This window comes from Nicotiana attenuata, unplaced genomic scaffold (assembly GCF_001879085.1).
Source record: "Nicotiana attenuata strain UT unplaced genomic scaffold, NIATTr2, whole genome shotgun sequence".
NCBI classification, from domain to species: Eukaryota; Viridiplantae; Streptophyta; class Magnoliopsida; order Solanales; family Solanaceae; genus Nicotiana; species Nicotiana attenuata.
Genome location: NW_017670445.1, coordinates 191,809 through 208,611, shown reverse-complemented (window position 1 = coordinate 208,611; position 16,803 = coordinate 191,809). Strand labels below are relative to the sequence as shown.

Sequence of the window (16,803 nt, the reverse complement as noted above, 5' to 3'; positions counted from 1 at the left end):
GAGAAGATGATAGAAGCCAATGACAAGAAGGTCGAGACCTACAACTCCAGGGTCGACTAAATCCCGGGCGCACCCCCGATCCTGAAAGGTATGGATTCGAAGAAGTTCGTGCAAAGGCCGTTCCCAGAGGAAGTAGCTCCGAAACCCAATGAGCATGTTACTGCCTACACGTGCGCAGTAAAGGGAAACAACATAAAAGACGACGAGATCGAGTCTGTCTTACTGAAGAAGTTCAGGGAAACACTCTCGAAGGGGGGCATGATATGGTATCACAACCTAGCTCCCAACTCTATAGACATATTTTCCATGCTGGCAGACTCCTTCATAAAGGCACATGTCGGTGCCATCAAAGTAGCAATGAGGAAATCTGACGTGTTCAAGATCAAGCAGAGGGAGAACGAAATGCTGCGAGAGTTCGTGTCTCGCTTCCAAACGAAACGAATGGAACTACCACCGGTCTCTGATGACTGGGCGGTACAGGCCTTCACTCAAGGTTTGAATGAACGAAGCTCGGTGGCCTCGAAATAGCTGAAAGAGAATCTGCTCGAATATCTCGCCGTGACTTGGTCGGACGTCTACAACCGATATAAATCAAAAATCAGGGTCGAGGACGACCAGCTAGGTGCCCCCTCGGGCTTAGTATACCCAAGCAGGCTCTTGGCGAAGGAGCCAAAGCCAAACAAAGAAAGATAGCAACCATACACCAAAGACATAAGGAACGCCCCGAGGCGCGACCCACCTTGCAACGATCGAAGGATAGACCGAGGACAAAATCCTCGGGGACTCATCAACAGAGCTGGACTCGATAGGAACGTAGGGCCAACGGAGCCGCCTCACTTATTAGAGTACAACTTCAACGTCGATGTGTCAGACATCGGGTTCGCCATCAGCAAAATCAGAGACGCCAGATGGCCCAGACCTGTACAATCGGATCCTTCACAAAGGAACTATAATCTAGTATATGAGTTTCACAACACTCATGGACACAGGACTGAAGATTGCCGGCAATTCCGGGAGGAAGTGGCCCGGTTACTCGACAATGGCCATCTTCCGGAATTCCTCAGCGACCGAGCCAAAAACCAGTTTCGAGAAACGGAAACAACAAAAAGACAAAGCAGACGAGCCGCAACATGTCATCCACACGATCTATTGAGACGGTCGCCATTAGCCGAAACACCAAAGTCCCCTCCAACTAGGGGTGTTCATGGTTTGATTTGGATCGGTTTTTCCCTAAGAAGAAACCAAACCAAGTAAGTCGGTTTTTCAAATATAATAACCAAACCAAACCAATTAAGTCGGTTTTTTCTCGATTCGGTTTATGTCGGTTTTTCAGTTTTTTCGGTTATTTGTCGGTTTTTTCTTAAATATAAGACATACACTACCAAACACACATTTCGGCGACAACATTTTCAACATAACACTATCAAATCAATTGCCCTTTGAGAAATCTATTATTTACCAAGATATATTGATGATAATTGAATCAAATAGTGATGGATAATTTAAGGAATCAATTAAAAATATATTATTTTTAACATGAAATAGATTCTTACACTTAACAAAAGAAAACTACCAATTAAACTAGAATGTAAAGGTAAAGAACTGTACTAAAAGTGCAAACGATTAATATTTACTATAAAAAATTTAAGACTTTGTATAAAAGTATACATATATATAGGTGTAATAATAAATTTAAAATAGCTACTCCTATATTCGTTTGGTTCGGTTTTTTTTAATTAAAATCAAAACCAAACCAAATTTTCGGTTTTTAAATTTCAAAACCAAAACCAAACCAAATCAAAAAGTATCGGTTTTTTTGGTCGGTTTAGTTTGGTTCTCGGTTTGGTTCGGGTTTTCCGATTTTTATGAACACCCCTACCTCCAGCAGAGGGACTAACAGATAAACCGACGAAAAATAGCAGCCGCGAGACACGCCCTCGGCTGTATCCAAATAAGGACCATACCGCGTCCTCCAAACGAATGCCAAGGTTCGAAAGTGCCGTCGCCACTAAGGTATAACCATCTCCCTTTTCATTTAATATTTCATACTAACCCTTATGCAGGAGCCCGACCGAAGCAGTCAAAGTGCTAACCCAGCTCGAAGACCTTAAGGTCTTAAAGCATCCATTGCACTCTTTTCCTTCGACCGAGTTGTTATCCCGAAAAAGGGTTTTACCGGCAAGCTTTTTAACGAGGCAACATCCACATGCTACCTAAGGAAGATTCGACAAGTATTCTAGGATTCTTTTGCAATCAACCTCGAATGCTGGAGGGTATACCCCCAGGAAGGCCATCCACTCGGAAGAACCGAGAAATGCCAAATGGGGTCCCAGTAGGAGAACGATGTACCGAGCCAAACGGTCGAACGAACCGTGTCCGTATGGCTGGGCCCCCGACGGCGAAAAATGTACACTTGTGCCAAGTAATCAAAGAATACCTTTTGCCAAAGCATCTAATACTCCAAAGGAAACTCAGCATTTTTGCAAAAACGATCCCTCCAACAAAAACGCCCCGAATACTCGGGGACTGGCGTCAAATAACTCGGCACCCGCATGACCTCAGGGTCATAATTCCAAACTCATAAGCCCTCAACGAGGCAGCATGAAAATCACGAAACATCTCCAAGGCATAAAGCGCCCCGAGCACTGGGGGACTAGTGTCAAAATCTCAAAAAACTCATCACCTCAAGGTCGGAATCTCCAAAACTGTAAGCCCTCAATGAGGCAATACCGAGCTCACGAGTAACGGCTCCCGAGATGAAACAAACCCGATGACTCGGAGACTATCGTCAATCGTCATTCATTAAAAAACTCGAGGCCATAAGACCACGAGCGGGCAGACTCGGTCTCGTAAGACCTGCGCAAGGCAATAACAAATCTGTAAGACCTCAAGCAAGGCATGAACCATTCTTGTACCAAGTATCTAAAAACTGTAAGACCTCAAAGGCATGAAAAATTTTGTAGACCTTACTACAGGCATAAATTCGATCCTGAAGTTAAGGCTATATATCGAACTTGTAAGACCCCTAAAAAGGCATACCCTCGATATAGACGCCTAAACTACTTCACTCGGGACCAAAATGGCTCCGGCCAAGCACAAATGACTACGGTCATACGGCTGTACCAGCTAAATTAACGCGACTAGGGGATGCTCGACCTTCGCTACAAAATCACAGGCCATTACTTTGAATCTACTTTGAAAAGAACTAGTTAAACAGGCTACCCTCGACATAGGAAAAAGAGCTTCGACCATGTCAGCTCCACATCATTGGCTTCGAGATACTCAGCCTCCAAGCCAAACCTCACGAGGTGCCCGATCATCGCCACGAAATGACTTGAAATCGAGGTATTCCCGAACCGACGACGGGTCTGAAAAAAATTTCTTCAAAAAGTCCTTAACGAGGGGAAAACAAAGCCAATAAAAGGTTGCTTCAATCCAAGGCGTAAGAGCCATTGTCGCCAGCCCGCACAAATACAAAACTTGAGGGTCAAATGAGCTCGAGTCGTAACCCGATTCGGAGACAGAACCCAAAATAGTTTACTACATATGCCTAAGGGCAAAGCGTAATATCCATTGTCGCCAGCCTAATGAGCCTCAGGGCCATGCACATAAAAGATTGCTTCGATCAAAGGTGTAAGAGCTATTGTCGCCAGCCCATACAAACATAAAAGCTTGAGGGTCAAATGAGCTCGAGTCGAAACCCGACTCGGAGACTAAACTCAAAACAGTTGAACAAAAGCATAAGAGCTCAAACACCACCTTATACTAAAGGTCGCATCGACGAAGCGCGTAAGAGCCCCGGGCCAGCCTAATGAGCCCCAGGGCCGTATCATCGAATCTAAAAACTCCTACTAACTCAAAGGTCGAAGTGATCTGGCTAAAATCTTGGCAAACAGGAACCCAGAAAATATAAAACCGCGAGGTTTCCCTCTTATACATACAGGCTATGGAATACAAGCTCCGTTTACAACATACTGTGAAAGCTATATACACAAGAACAAGAAGAAAGTGAACGTCCCCCTTAGGGACTATGGCCCGGCGGCCCCGTCCTCGCCATCTTCGGCATCGGACAGAAGGAACTTGGCATCGTACTCCTCCCCCTTGGCTTTCTCGATCTCTTCCGAGAGATCAAAGCCCCTGGCATGAATTTTCTCGAGAGTTTACCTCCGAGATTTGCATTTTGCATACTCTTTGCTACTGCTCGCATGATTGAGGGCTCTCCTCAGCTCAGCTTTAGCAACAGCAGCGCTCTTCAAATAGGCCGCTGCTTTCTGATCAGCCCTGGTATTGTTCATTACGGCCTCGGCCCAAACATTCACCACCTCGGCCTTCGCCTTCGAGATCTCGGACGCGAGCCTTGCGATCATGTTTGCTCGTGCAGACTCATTCGCATGAACGTTCTGGATTTGTACCTCAAGAGCGGAAACCATGGCTAGAGCACTCTCTTTGGCCGCAACTTGGGTATCTACATGTGCCTGCAGCTCGTTAAACTCACGTTTGGCCCGGCCAACTTTGCCCCAAAGTTGTTCCAACTCCTCCGCCTTGCTCTCCAACTGAAATATCGAAACATTAATCTCCAAAGATAAAAAGGGGAGTATACGTCAGCGTGAAATACGAGATACCTGTCTTTCGAGGCAGCTCTCGCAGCTCCGGCTCCGATCCTCTTCACACCGTAGGGAATCCAGCTCGCTTTCCTTTTCCGCACAAAGAAGCTTAAGGGATTTCTCCCTATCCGAAGCTTCCCGTAACTTGGCCTCATAGAGAAGGAGCTCGGATTTGAGCCTGTCGAAGGCCTGCGAAAGAAAATTCAATGAAAAGGGAAGAGTGTGGGACCGGAATAATCTTATGATGGTTACCAAATCTTACCATAAAGCTGAGTTGCTGAGCCTCACCAAAGGCCGACCCAATGTACGATGGCTTATTGTCCCCCGAAGCGTCTTTGGTAAGAAAAGAAGGAGGCACCACGTGCTCCTCGCCCTTCGAAATACCCTCAGCAGAAATGGGGAAAGCTCTTTCGAAAACGGAGACCTCCGAAGCTGGATGATCGGTCGAATCGCCTCTTCTAAACCGCTGAGAAGGATTCGCCCCACTGCAAGCCCCCTCACATCCCGGAGGCCCTTTCTGTTTATCATCGACCCTCGCCCCTGAGGCCGGCAGTCTCCCCTCTTATCCCAGAGAGTACACCCTCATTTCAAAAAAGTCTCTGATACCTGTAGCGGCTAAGTTAGTACGGTGAAAAGAAAAACACCCTTTTGGGGAAACAAGCCACCAGGTGCCTACCATGATGCTTTGCCTCCCACCTCCTTTGGACAGGTCTCGCCACCTGCGCCTATCATAAGTCGAACAAGCAGCCAGCTTATGAGACCACTCGGCCAAATCGGGGACCTCGTTCGGCAAACAAGGAGTCGCCACAAAAATGAAACAGAAAAATGTCATTACGGAGCCCGCCTCCAGTCAAAACGATGAAAAAACAGGTGCGGAATTTACGTGTGAAGTTCCATTTCTCAGGAAAGGGCAAAAACTCTCCAGGAATGATATCGATCGTTCGGGATTAAATGAACCGGTTCATCCATCCACAATCCTCGTCCTCTTTGCTGTTAACGGCAGGAGCCCGGGTGGATCGATGTTGCAGAGCAATCAAACCTCGATAGCGCAGTGGCCGATATAACCTCACGAGATGAATAAGGGTAAACTCAATCCCGAACTTGTTGGCAAAATATCTTATCGTCTGCACTATCTTCCAACGGAATGGGTGAGCCTGCGCCAAGGTAACCCGATATCTCCGACAGAACTCAAGCACGACCCGGTCGGGGGGACCCGATGCAAAAGTATGCGTGTACACGCTCAAAAACCCCTCGACATAGGTCATGATTCTCTCCTCGAAAGAAGGTACTTGTAGCACCACACCTTCTCCCCATCCGCAATATTTTCTGATCATTTCGAGGTTTTCCTCTCCCACTGATGAGATGAACCTCGACACATGCTCCCGGTGCCCAGGAACATTGGGAGGCCTCCCCAACGTAATGTATCTCCTCATGGAAAGGCACATCGAGGCCCGCTCACCGGGCACCGGCAGTGTACCACCGACCGAATGCGGAACGTATGTAGAACTCCCCTCTCCTTGGTGGGTGGATGTCGACGTAGCAGTCATGGCTACAATAAAATAAGAAGGGGAAGATATAGATTTGGGCAAAGATTATGAGTTGAAACAATGGGAGAACTAGCACAAAGCGCCAGGTTCTGTGGAAGAAATAGTCCCTCAAAGTAGCAGAATCTCCACTTGAGAGGCAAGTGAATGAATATATAGGGGCAAAGCAATGGCCGTTCGCCTATCTAGAGGGCCAATTAATTCAGGCAGCATTAACATCACCCTCTCCTAGGGAAATATACTGACAGAATCACCCCGGGATCCTTTTACCAGATTGCACAAATGCTGCTACCCTGCAAAATTCGAGAAGCAGTGAGGCCTCGAGGGCTCCTCGATATCACTGGCACCGGCCCTAAAGAAGCTATCGATCTAACTTCGAGACAGGACCCGACTTAGGGGTCCCAGTCGCTCCGAGTACGGTTTTGAAGAGCTAACGTCAAAAGTCAAAGGTTAACTCCGCAAGAGCGGCGAGGTAAAAAGAACGAAAAGACTGAAAGAAGAAAAACCTCTTTTTGCATTGCCAAAAATATATTTACAAGGGACATCTTTAAAAAATTCATTCCACGGGATTGCGTACAAAAGAAAAAAAAGAGAGCAAAGCGACACGAGGCCTACTCTTCATCACCACTATCTTCTGTAGCATCTCCAGCACCCTCATCCGGGGCGATCAGGAGCGCCAACTTTCTCTCCGACTCACGGGCCTCCACAAAATCAACTGAACAGATCGACGCCTCTGGCCTCGATCTCCTCCAAGGTTTCTCTCCTCACATCCGCTCTAGCATGTTCAATAGACCGAGCCAGTTTTAGCTCGGCCTCTATCTATACGTCACGTGCTATTTGATGTGTCGTGGCTGCGTCCTTCAGATAAGTAGCAGCATTTCTTTCAATCTCGGACTTGGCTGCAACCAGTGCAGCAATCTCCTTTCGAGCATCCTTGAGAAGATCATGGGACGACGCCAACTTCGAGGTCACTACCTCGCTTTGCTTCCTCAGCCCGAGGATCTCCACATTCAGTCGACCAATCTGCGAGTCCTTTTGCTCGACATGCAAAAAGAAAGGTAAGCCAATCAGTGTCGAAATATGGGAGCAAAGGTCGGGTCCGTGCAAGACGAAATACCTGCTCAACAAGATCAGCCTTTTCCAGGAGTGCTCTCTCCAAAGCAGCCCAGAGCTCGCCTGATTCTTTCTCCTCTCGGGCGAATGAGCCTCCGACTCCCGCAGTACCGAGGTAAGCCTCTTATGCTCATTTTCATGGTATGAAAGCTCCTCGTGGAGTCGGGAGAGGGCATGATCATACATATCCTTACACTGAGGCATAGCGGAAGAATTAGAGAAACGAAGAGTGATGCCCGAGACTAAAAGAAATATACGAAAGATAGCTATCACCTGCTGTAGGAATCTCTCACTACTAGAAATTAAGCCTACGGAAACCCTTTCAAAACCGTACCTATAGATACTAAAATCGTCCCTTTAGGGATAATGGGACGGTTTGGGACGCGTTCCAAGATTCAGCGTTACAATAGGTCAACTAGAACGGTTAACTGTAACGATTTTCAAACCGTCTCCGTATATGGCTATTGTAACAATTATAACTGCAACCAATGACCACTCTATGGGAACGGTTTTCTGCTGTGTTGGAACGGTTATATACCGTTGTGTTATAATTTTACTGATGAATTTTTAAGTCTATTGCGACGGTTTTCATGATATATTGTAACGGTTTTGTTATATATTGGAACAATTATCTGTATCTTATTGCAACGGATATTGCAACGGTTATTAGAGGGATGCTATTGTTCTTTGTTAGGTCTATTGGAACAGTTATATTGTCAATTGCAACAATTCACTATTGTAATTTCTAATATTTATGGAAGCAAGATGAGGAATATTTTCCTATGCAATGAAATTTTATACATCACTATTTGTAGAAACCACGAAATAAGATTAAAATATCTAACTCGTATTATCCATATACAAAAATAAAATATGAATACATTGTTTGATCAACAATTCAAAAGTCAAAATAGATGAGTTTTAATTTGCATACAAAAAGTTCTAAACTAAAATATCCTTGATGATAGAAAGTCTAGCAACGATCAACAAAACTCAAGTGTGGTCTTCATCACTGTTTTCATCCCCAATCGATGCACCTACAAAATTCAATCATAAATAATTAAACAAAGAAAGTTTTAAGAAAATTAAATAATGAAGTGTTTTTTTTTATGATAAGGATCACGTCTCTTGAGCACTTAATTAGATCATCACTACTTCGTGAAGTGCTTGTGCTTGAAAATATAGCATAACTCATATTCAACATACAGAACATAGAGAAGCAAGCAACTACAGTATTTATATCAAACCAGCAGAAATTAGACACTAGCAAGTTCCAGTAGAACTAAGTTTGGATAGCATCTCTGACACTGACATAACAAGTACGATAACTGTGCAGCAAGGTTGATGATAACAATCAGAAACCGTGAATTTTGATGTGCTCTTTCTTCACAATTCCAGCCTGGACAAGAAATGCAGAAACATTCTTACGTTGGTCACCCTGAAGTTGAATAACCTGGCCTAATTCAGGATCCTGTATAACAGTACCATTGCAGCAAAAGTCTTTCTTGAGATTCTTCAGTATCTTGTTGTAGCTGAATTCTTTCTTCAACCCCTGCACAGTTGTCAGGCTTTTCCTACCATTCCTTTGTTGTATACGGATGTGCACGTAATCTTTTGACCCAGCCCCAGAATTATCAGCATTTGCCTCGGCAAAGGGATCAAAAGCAGTAGGAGTTTGGGCGTCGAGATCAGACATGAAACTTGGTTGAGTAGTAGATTGAATGACCAATTTGATAACTCAAAAAATTTCTAACTCTCTAAATTTTTCAAATTTTTGACAAAGTTTCCTTTGTAAATACGACTATCCAAAAATTTTAACCTGTTCAAAACAACATTATGCTATACGCAAGAATAATTTTCAACTCTCCCGTCTGTTATAATAATATTTAATTTCTTTAACAACATACAACAAACTAGAATCAGCAACAGACAAACCATATCAAACAACTCTCCTGTCTATTATTTTTTAACCAACAATCTGCCGTAACATCTTCGAACATTATTACATCACAAAACAACATCACATCTAAATTATTCAACCTGCTCAAGTAACAGTCACTCCAGTCACAACCTTATTTAAATAATTAAATACAGCACATGAAGTACCAACCTAAGACAGTAGATCTCACAAAAATTATTAAATTGTCAATGAGTTAATACCTGGAATGAGTTGGCCTTCTTTGTTAGTAACAGTAGATGGACAATTGATTGGTTGCAATGCTGTTTGATGAGCAGATGAAGCTTCTCCTAATGAATTATCACCCAATGCCACTAGAATAATGTTAGCATCATTATCAATTCCTGAACGCTGAAGTCGTGCAAGGACATCTGCAACAACTTCTTGACGGATAGTTACCTTTTGTTCCTCAATTTTTTCCTCCATTCTTTGTATCTTCTCCTCCAATTTTTGTATAGAATTTGAAGTATTTGAAGAGGGTTCAAAATATCCTACTTTCCCTCCCAAAGAAGTTCTTGTAACCCCCCGTCCATACAATCTCAGACGTCCCGGATGTTCAGGTCCCATGACAGATGCAAATGCCTCTACGGACTCATTGCCATTTTCGTTTTGTTGTGCTTCAATTTCTTCCATTTCAGCCTAAAAAGCACAATCAAAAAAATATAATTCAAGTAAATGAAAAGTAAACAAATAGAAACAAATAATTGATCTCGATATAATATTAATTAAATATAATCGCACAATTTTACTAGTTGTATCTTCATCCGAGGACTTGTATGATCGCCCAACTTTTCTTTTTCTTGTAGTAACAAAGACTTCCTTTGCTGATAAAGGGTCCGAAGTTTCCTTGTCTTTTTCCTAGTTACATGAAAGTGAGTTAGCATTCCTAGTGATCTTACATGAACTAAACAAAAGCTAAAATTGAAATGTTTTTCCCATGATTTGCTAGTTACACACCAACTTAGAGCGAACTAAAGCAAAATTTCTTTTTCCAGCAGTGTGAGGATTCTTCAACTTTTTTCGATTCTCAATGTTAGTTTTAGACATTCTCTACAAACAGAAATAAACATCAAACAACAACTTACAAGTAGGACTTGAGAAGCACCGGCAGTGAAATGCACTGTGGTGGGCTATAAAAAAACAGCAATAGATCTTACTGTTGAATGTGCTGAAGCAAATCAAGGTAAAGATTTCTGTTCATTATACATTCATACATCAAATAACACAGTACTCCTTAACAATGATTTCTGTTCAATGCATAGTTTCTCCTTTAATCTTCATCAGCAACTAGATATTGTCAAAATCCATGAAAGGAAATTAAATTGTTGTTGTTGACATGAGTACTATTCTTATATTGCATGAAAATGCTAGCTGTTGTTATAGTTATCATATTGATTAATCAACTCTAACATACTCATAACTGTCCACATAAGCCTCAACTTTACAACTATTTTAGTTTCTTCTGAAGATGTCACCAAAAAAGGTACCAGAGAATAAATGTCAAAAGCATAGAATTTTGATTTTTCAAGTCACATGCTTTGACTTCAAGACTGCATCATAAGTATATTTTTCTTTCAAGGTTGAAAAAACAGAAACCACCTAGCTTTTTTTTTCTTTTCTAATTTTTGCTTATCATTTGAATTTATTTGTTTGTAACTGCTTGTAGGACCTGAAGGCCAAATCTAGTGCAAAGGCATGATTGCTTCCTGTTTTTCTAAAACAATAAACATGAAAAGCATCAATCTCATTAATGCTTCCTGTTAAAATAATGTTCTTTTATTCTAATAGAGTGGGTTGTGCAAGTCAAGTTCTCTCATCAAGGTTGGTTTATGAACTGCTCCAAAAGCCTCAACACCCAGAAGCCTATGGCCAGCTACCAGGGAAAAGAGCTGCTCCATCAGATATTTTGAGAATGTGTATATGTAATTTAAAGGAAGGAATGAATAGGATGTACTCCTATAATGTACCATCTAGCAATTGAAAACATTTACAGCAGCAAGCAGAGAAAGAAGGGAAAGACAACAACAATGGCCGAGAAGAAGAAGAAGAAGAAGAAGAAGAAGAAGAAGAAGAAGAAGAAGAAGAAGAAGAAGAAGTTCAAGAAGATGAAGTCACATACCTGGAGTTTCTCAGAGTTCCAATACCTAAGGAGTTCCTTAAACTGAGAAACTGGAACATCTTCAGGGATATGTTGCATTCGAGTTTCATCACTTTTAAAGGGGTCAAAGTGATCTTTTTTCAATCTACTCTTATGCTTTCTCGAGGCAGCTTGAACTGATTCCAAAGTATATTTTTTTCCAGCATCAGGAATATCATATTTATCCCACAATTTGTGTCAACTCTGTTAGTGTAGAAAATATGAAAGATTTTCAACCAAAAATTAAAACTTAAGAAGCTCAGACCTTGGTATATTCCCTTATATCCTCTTTTGTGTCCATCTTCCTCCAATCCAAAATATCAAGAGGACATAGAGTCGCATTCATTGCCAATATGCCGAGGAAGCTTCCAAACTCTGTCACAACTGCGTCACTAGGACCGACGGGTTGATTTAAGTTGTTAAGTAAAATCAATTTACGCTCATGTCGTCCATGTACACTTTTCATCTTTGTTTTTCCTCTTTTTCTTGTTTGATTAGAAGGGCCTTCAACTATTCGAACCAAACAAAACCACCAATCATTATTGTTGGTACATTTTTTACGACTGAAATAGGATGTAAATATTTTAGATAAAGTCTATAGGTTCTTACCTTGTTCTTCACATTGTTCATCTTCAATAGGAGTTGTAGAATCCAACTAAACTTGTTCCTCTACTTGTTCCTCTATTACTTGTGTTGTAGGAGTGGTTGATCTTGTTTGTACATGGGCTGCTACTTCTGAATATTGTGGCACTAGCAGATTCTCTTCGATGATATTCAGACGCTCTTCGTTTGATTGTCTAGCAGGAACAACATATTTTGCAGAAGTGGTTGATCTAGTTTGTGCATGGGCTACTGCTCCTGGCAGATTCTCTATAACAATATTCGGCCGCTCTTTGTTTGATTGTCTAGCGGGAACAACATATTTTTGGCTAAACGAAGTCCTTATTTGGTGTCACGATCCGGATTTTCTACCCTCGGGAGTCGTGATGGCGCCTACTAATAGGAGCTAGGCAAACCAACTTAATTAACCACTCATTAAACACATGTTCCTTTTTAATAATTTAACAGTATTAAAATAAAAGCAACGGAATTAAGATCATAAGCGAAAGTCTTAAATTTAGATAGCTGAATAAAATACAGAACCCCAACATGAATCTCTACCCCGGAACTGGAGTCACATACTCACGAACATCTAAGAAGTACTAAATACAAAGTCTAAAAGAAAGCATAAATCTGTTTATCTCGGGTACAATGAGGTGACAGTCTAATATAAGAAAAGAGGAGACGCGGGGCCTGCGGACGCCTGCAAGGCTACCTCGGGTCTCTCCGGACTGAAGGTATACTCCCGTGCTAAAGCTGTTGTTGCTGCTCGAAACCTGGACCTGTGCAAAAATGCACAGAGTGTAGCACCAGCACAACCAACCCCATGTGCTGGTAAGTGTCTAGCCTATCCCCGGCGAAGTAGTGACGAGGTTAGACTGGACACCACATAAACCTGTGCAGATATATATGCAAGTACAACGGAAAGAAACAGCAAGAACATAACAATTTAAGCTGGGGAGGGGAGCATGCTTCAAGTGTGACAGATAGAACAAAATATCGGGAATAATGGTACGTACATCTACATTTTTAACTTCTAGAAATAATTAAAAGACAAGGCAACTTTCATATTCAACTCATCTTGTTGCAGGCGTGCAACCCGATCCCATTTCTCATGAATCTCGTGGTAGGCGTACCACCTGCCCCCATTTCAATATCACTTGTGGTAGGCGTACCACCCGCTCCCATTTCAATATCACTCGTGGTAGGCGTACCACCCGCTCCCATTTCAATATCACTTGTGGTAGGCGTACCACCCGCTCCCATTTCAATATCACTTGTGGTAGGCGTACCACCCGCTCCCATTTCAATATCACTTGTGGTAGGCGTACCACCCGCTCCCATTTTAATATCACTTGTGGTAGGCGTACCACCCGCTCCCATTTCATTATCTCTTGTGGTAGGCGTACCACCCGCTCCCTATACTTACAACACAATACACAATACAGTCCTGGCAAGGGAATAATAACAACAAGTCAAACATCCCAACAAGGGAGAGTCAGTTATAACCAATCCTATTCAACTTCTTCTTGGTACAACTAACATCAATATTCAGTTACAAATTTCATAGGATCAAACAAGGGTACACAATTAGCAAAATTAAGACTCACGGTCATGCTTGACACCGACGCATGGATACTCGTCACCATGCCCATACGTCGTACCCCACACGAATCAAATAGCAATTATGACTCAACTCCTAATCCCTCAAGCTAGGGTTAAACCAAAAACACTTACCTCAAACTTCCACGGCAAATTCAATCATCGACAACCGCTTTCCCTCTCGAATTCGGCTCCAACTCAACCAAATCTATGCAATAATGACTTCACGTTATCAATATGTGCTAAAAAAATCAAACCCAATGTCTAATTATAGCTTTTTCATCCATTTATCCCAAAAGGTCAATAATGCCCCCGGGCCCACTTGGTCAAAACCCGAGGTTCGAACCAAAACTCGATTACCCATTTCCCCATGAACTCAGATATATAATTTATTTTGAAATCGGACCTCGAATTGAGGTCCAAAACCCCCAATTTTAGAAAACCTAGGTTCTACCCAAAATTCCCAAATTTCCCCATTAAAATCTTTGTTTTTAAGTTCAAATTATGTTTAAAGATGTTAAGGAGTAAAGAAAATGAGTTAGAAATCACTTACCAATCGTTTTGGAGAAGAAGAATCGTTTGGAAAATCGCCTCTTATGTTTTGGGTTTTGAAAAAGTGAAAAATGATTGAAATTCCCGACCTTATATACCCCGTGAAAGACCCAGCGCGGACCGCGCAAAAATGCACGGCGGCCGCGCTGAAGAACTGGAAAAATTACAACTCTCTGAACCTTCCAGCGCGGACCGCACTGATTTGGAACGCGGCCGCGCTAAAGGACTGGACCAAACCCCAGTCTCTGAATCTTCCAGCGCGGACCGCACTGATAGGGAACGCGGCCGCGCTGGTTGACCTGGAAAGCTGCCGGCTCTCTGAAGTCAGCTACGCGGACCGCGCATGGACGACCGCGGCCGCGTAGCTTCCACCGCGGACCGCGCTAAGGCGACCGCGGGCGCGCTGGCCTACTCAAAACTCACCCGAGCCCTCGGGGCTCCAAACCGAACATACACATAACTCCAAAAAAACCCTACGGACTCATCCGCGCGATCAAATCGCCAAAACAACATCATTAACATCAAATTAGGCCTCAAGACCCATGATTTCCTTTCAAATTTTCATAAAACATCAAGTTTAGAGTTTTTTAGTCCAAAACACGTCAAACGACGTCCGAATTCAACCAAACTTACAGAAGGTGCTTAAACCATATATAAGACTTGTACCGGGAGTCGGAACCAAAATACGAGCCCGATACCACAGTCTTTTAATCAAATTTCATTTCCAATTTCCTTAATTATTTTCAGAAAACAATTTCACACAAAAATTCATTTCTCGGGCTTGGGACCTCGGAATTTGATTCCGGGCATGCACCCAAGTCCCATATTTTCCTACGGACCCTCCGGGACCGTCAAATCACAGGTCCGGGTCCATTTGCCCAAAACGTTTACCGAAGTCAAACTTAATTAATTAAATACCAAGATTTAACATTTTTTCTCACAATTTTCATATATAAACTTTCCAGCTACGCGCCCGGACTGCGCACACAAATCGAGGCAACCCCAAATGAGGTTTCTAGGGCCTCTGAAGTACAGGGTGAGTAAGGAAACAAGTGATGACCCTTTGGGTCGTCACATTCTCCACCTCTAAAACAACCGTTCGTCCTCGAACTGACAAAAGAAGGAAGCACCTGAGTCGGGGAAAAGATGGGGATAACAGCTCCGTATATCAGACTCGGACTCCCAGGTCGATGCCTCAGGAGGCTGACCTCTCCACTAAACACGAACAGAAGGAAAACTCTTGGATCTCAACTGACGAACCTGCCGGTCTAGAATAGCTACCAGCTCCTCCTCATAGGACAAGTCCTTGTACAACTGGACAGTACTGAAGTCTAACACGTGAGTAGGATCGCCGTGATACCTCCGAAGCATGGATACATGAAAAACTGGATGCACGGCTGATAAGCTAAGCGGCAATGCAAGCCTATAAGCTACCTCTCCCACTCGATCAAGAATCTCAAACGGGCCAATGTACCTAGGGCTAAGCTTGCTCTTCTTTCCAAATCTCATCACGCCCTTCATAGGCGACACTCGAAGCAATACCCGCTCACCAACCATGAAAGCTACATCTCGAACCTTACGATCTCCATAGCTCTTTTGCCTAGACTGAGCTGAACGAAGCCTCTCCTGAATGATCTTGACCTTGTCCAAGGCCTCCTGAACCAAATCCGTACCTATCAACCGAGCCTCTCCCGGCTCAAACCATCCAACCGGAGACCGACATCGCCTACCATATAAAGCCTCATAAGGAGCCATCTGGATGCTCGACTGGTAGTTGTTGTTGTAAGCAAACTCCGCCAAAGGCAAGAACTGATCCCACGAACCTCCAAAATCAATAACACAAGCTCGGAGCATCTCCTCCAAAATCTGAATAGTCCGCTCGGACTGACCGTCCGTCTGGGGATGAAATGATGTGCTCAAGTCTACCCTTGTGCCCAACTCTCGCTGAACTGCTCTCTAGAAGCGTGAGGTAAACTGTGTACCCCGATCCGAAATGATAGACACGGGCACACCATGAAGGCGAACAATCTCCCGAATATAGATCTCAGCGAATCTCTCAGAAGAATAGGAGACTGCCACAGGAATGAAATGCGCTGACTTGGTCAGCCTATCAACAATAACTCATATCGCATCAAACTTCTTCCGGGTCAACGGAAGTGCAGTAACGAAGTCCATAGTAATCCGCTCCTATTTCCACTCGGGAAGCTCAATCCTCTGATGTAAACTACCAGGCCTCTAATGCTCGTACTTAACCTGCTGACAATTCAAACAACGAGCCACATATGCTATGATATCCTTCTTCATTCTACGCCACCAATAATGCTGCCGCAAATCCTGATACATCTTCGCGGCGCCCGGGTGAATAGAGTACCTGGAGCTATAGGCCTCCTCTAAAATCAACTCTCGAAGCCCATCCACATTAGGACACAAACTCGCCCCTGCAATCTTAAAACTCCATCCGCATCTAAGGTAACCTGCTTGGCACCTTCTCGCCGCACCGTGTCTCTAAGGACACATAAATGGGGATTGTCAAACTGCCGATCACGGATACGCTCCAATAACGAAGAACGAGCAACCGTGCAAGCTAACACACGACTGGGCTCAGAAACATCCAGTCTCACGAACTGATTGGCTAAAGCCTGAACATCCAAGGCAAGCGGCCTCTGACTGACTGGAATATAAGCAAGACTGCCC

At 43.4% G+C, this 16,803-nt stretch overlaps 1 protein-coding gene across 1 annotated transcript; it reads right to left on the bottom strand.

The window, feature by feature from the left end:
* Positions 1-8,416: 8,416 nt before the first annotated feature.
* On the bottom strand, positions 8,417-8,972 carry LOC109239509 (protein translation factor SUI1 homolog). Its single transcript, XM_019406080.1, has one exon. The coding sequence runs from the start codon at positions 8,955-8,957 to the stop codon at positions 8,616-8,618; it is 342 nt and encodes a 113-aa protein (XP_019261625.1). The 5' UTR covers positions 8,958-8,972; the 3' UTR covers positions 8,417-8,615.
* Between the last annotated feature and the right edge of the window lie 7,831 nt (positions 8,973-16,803).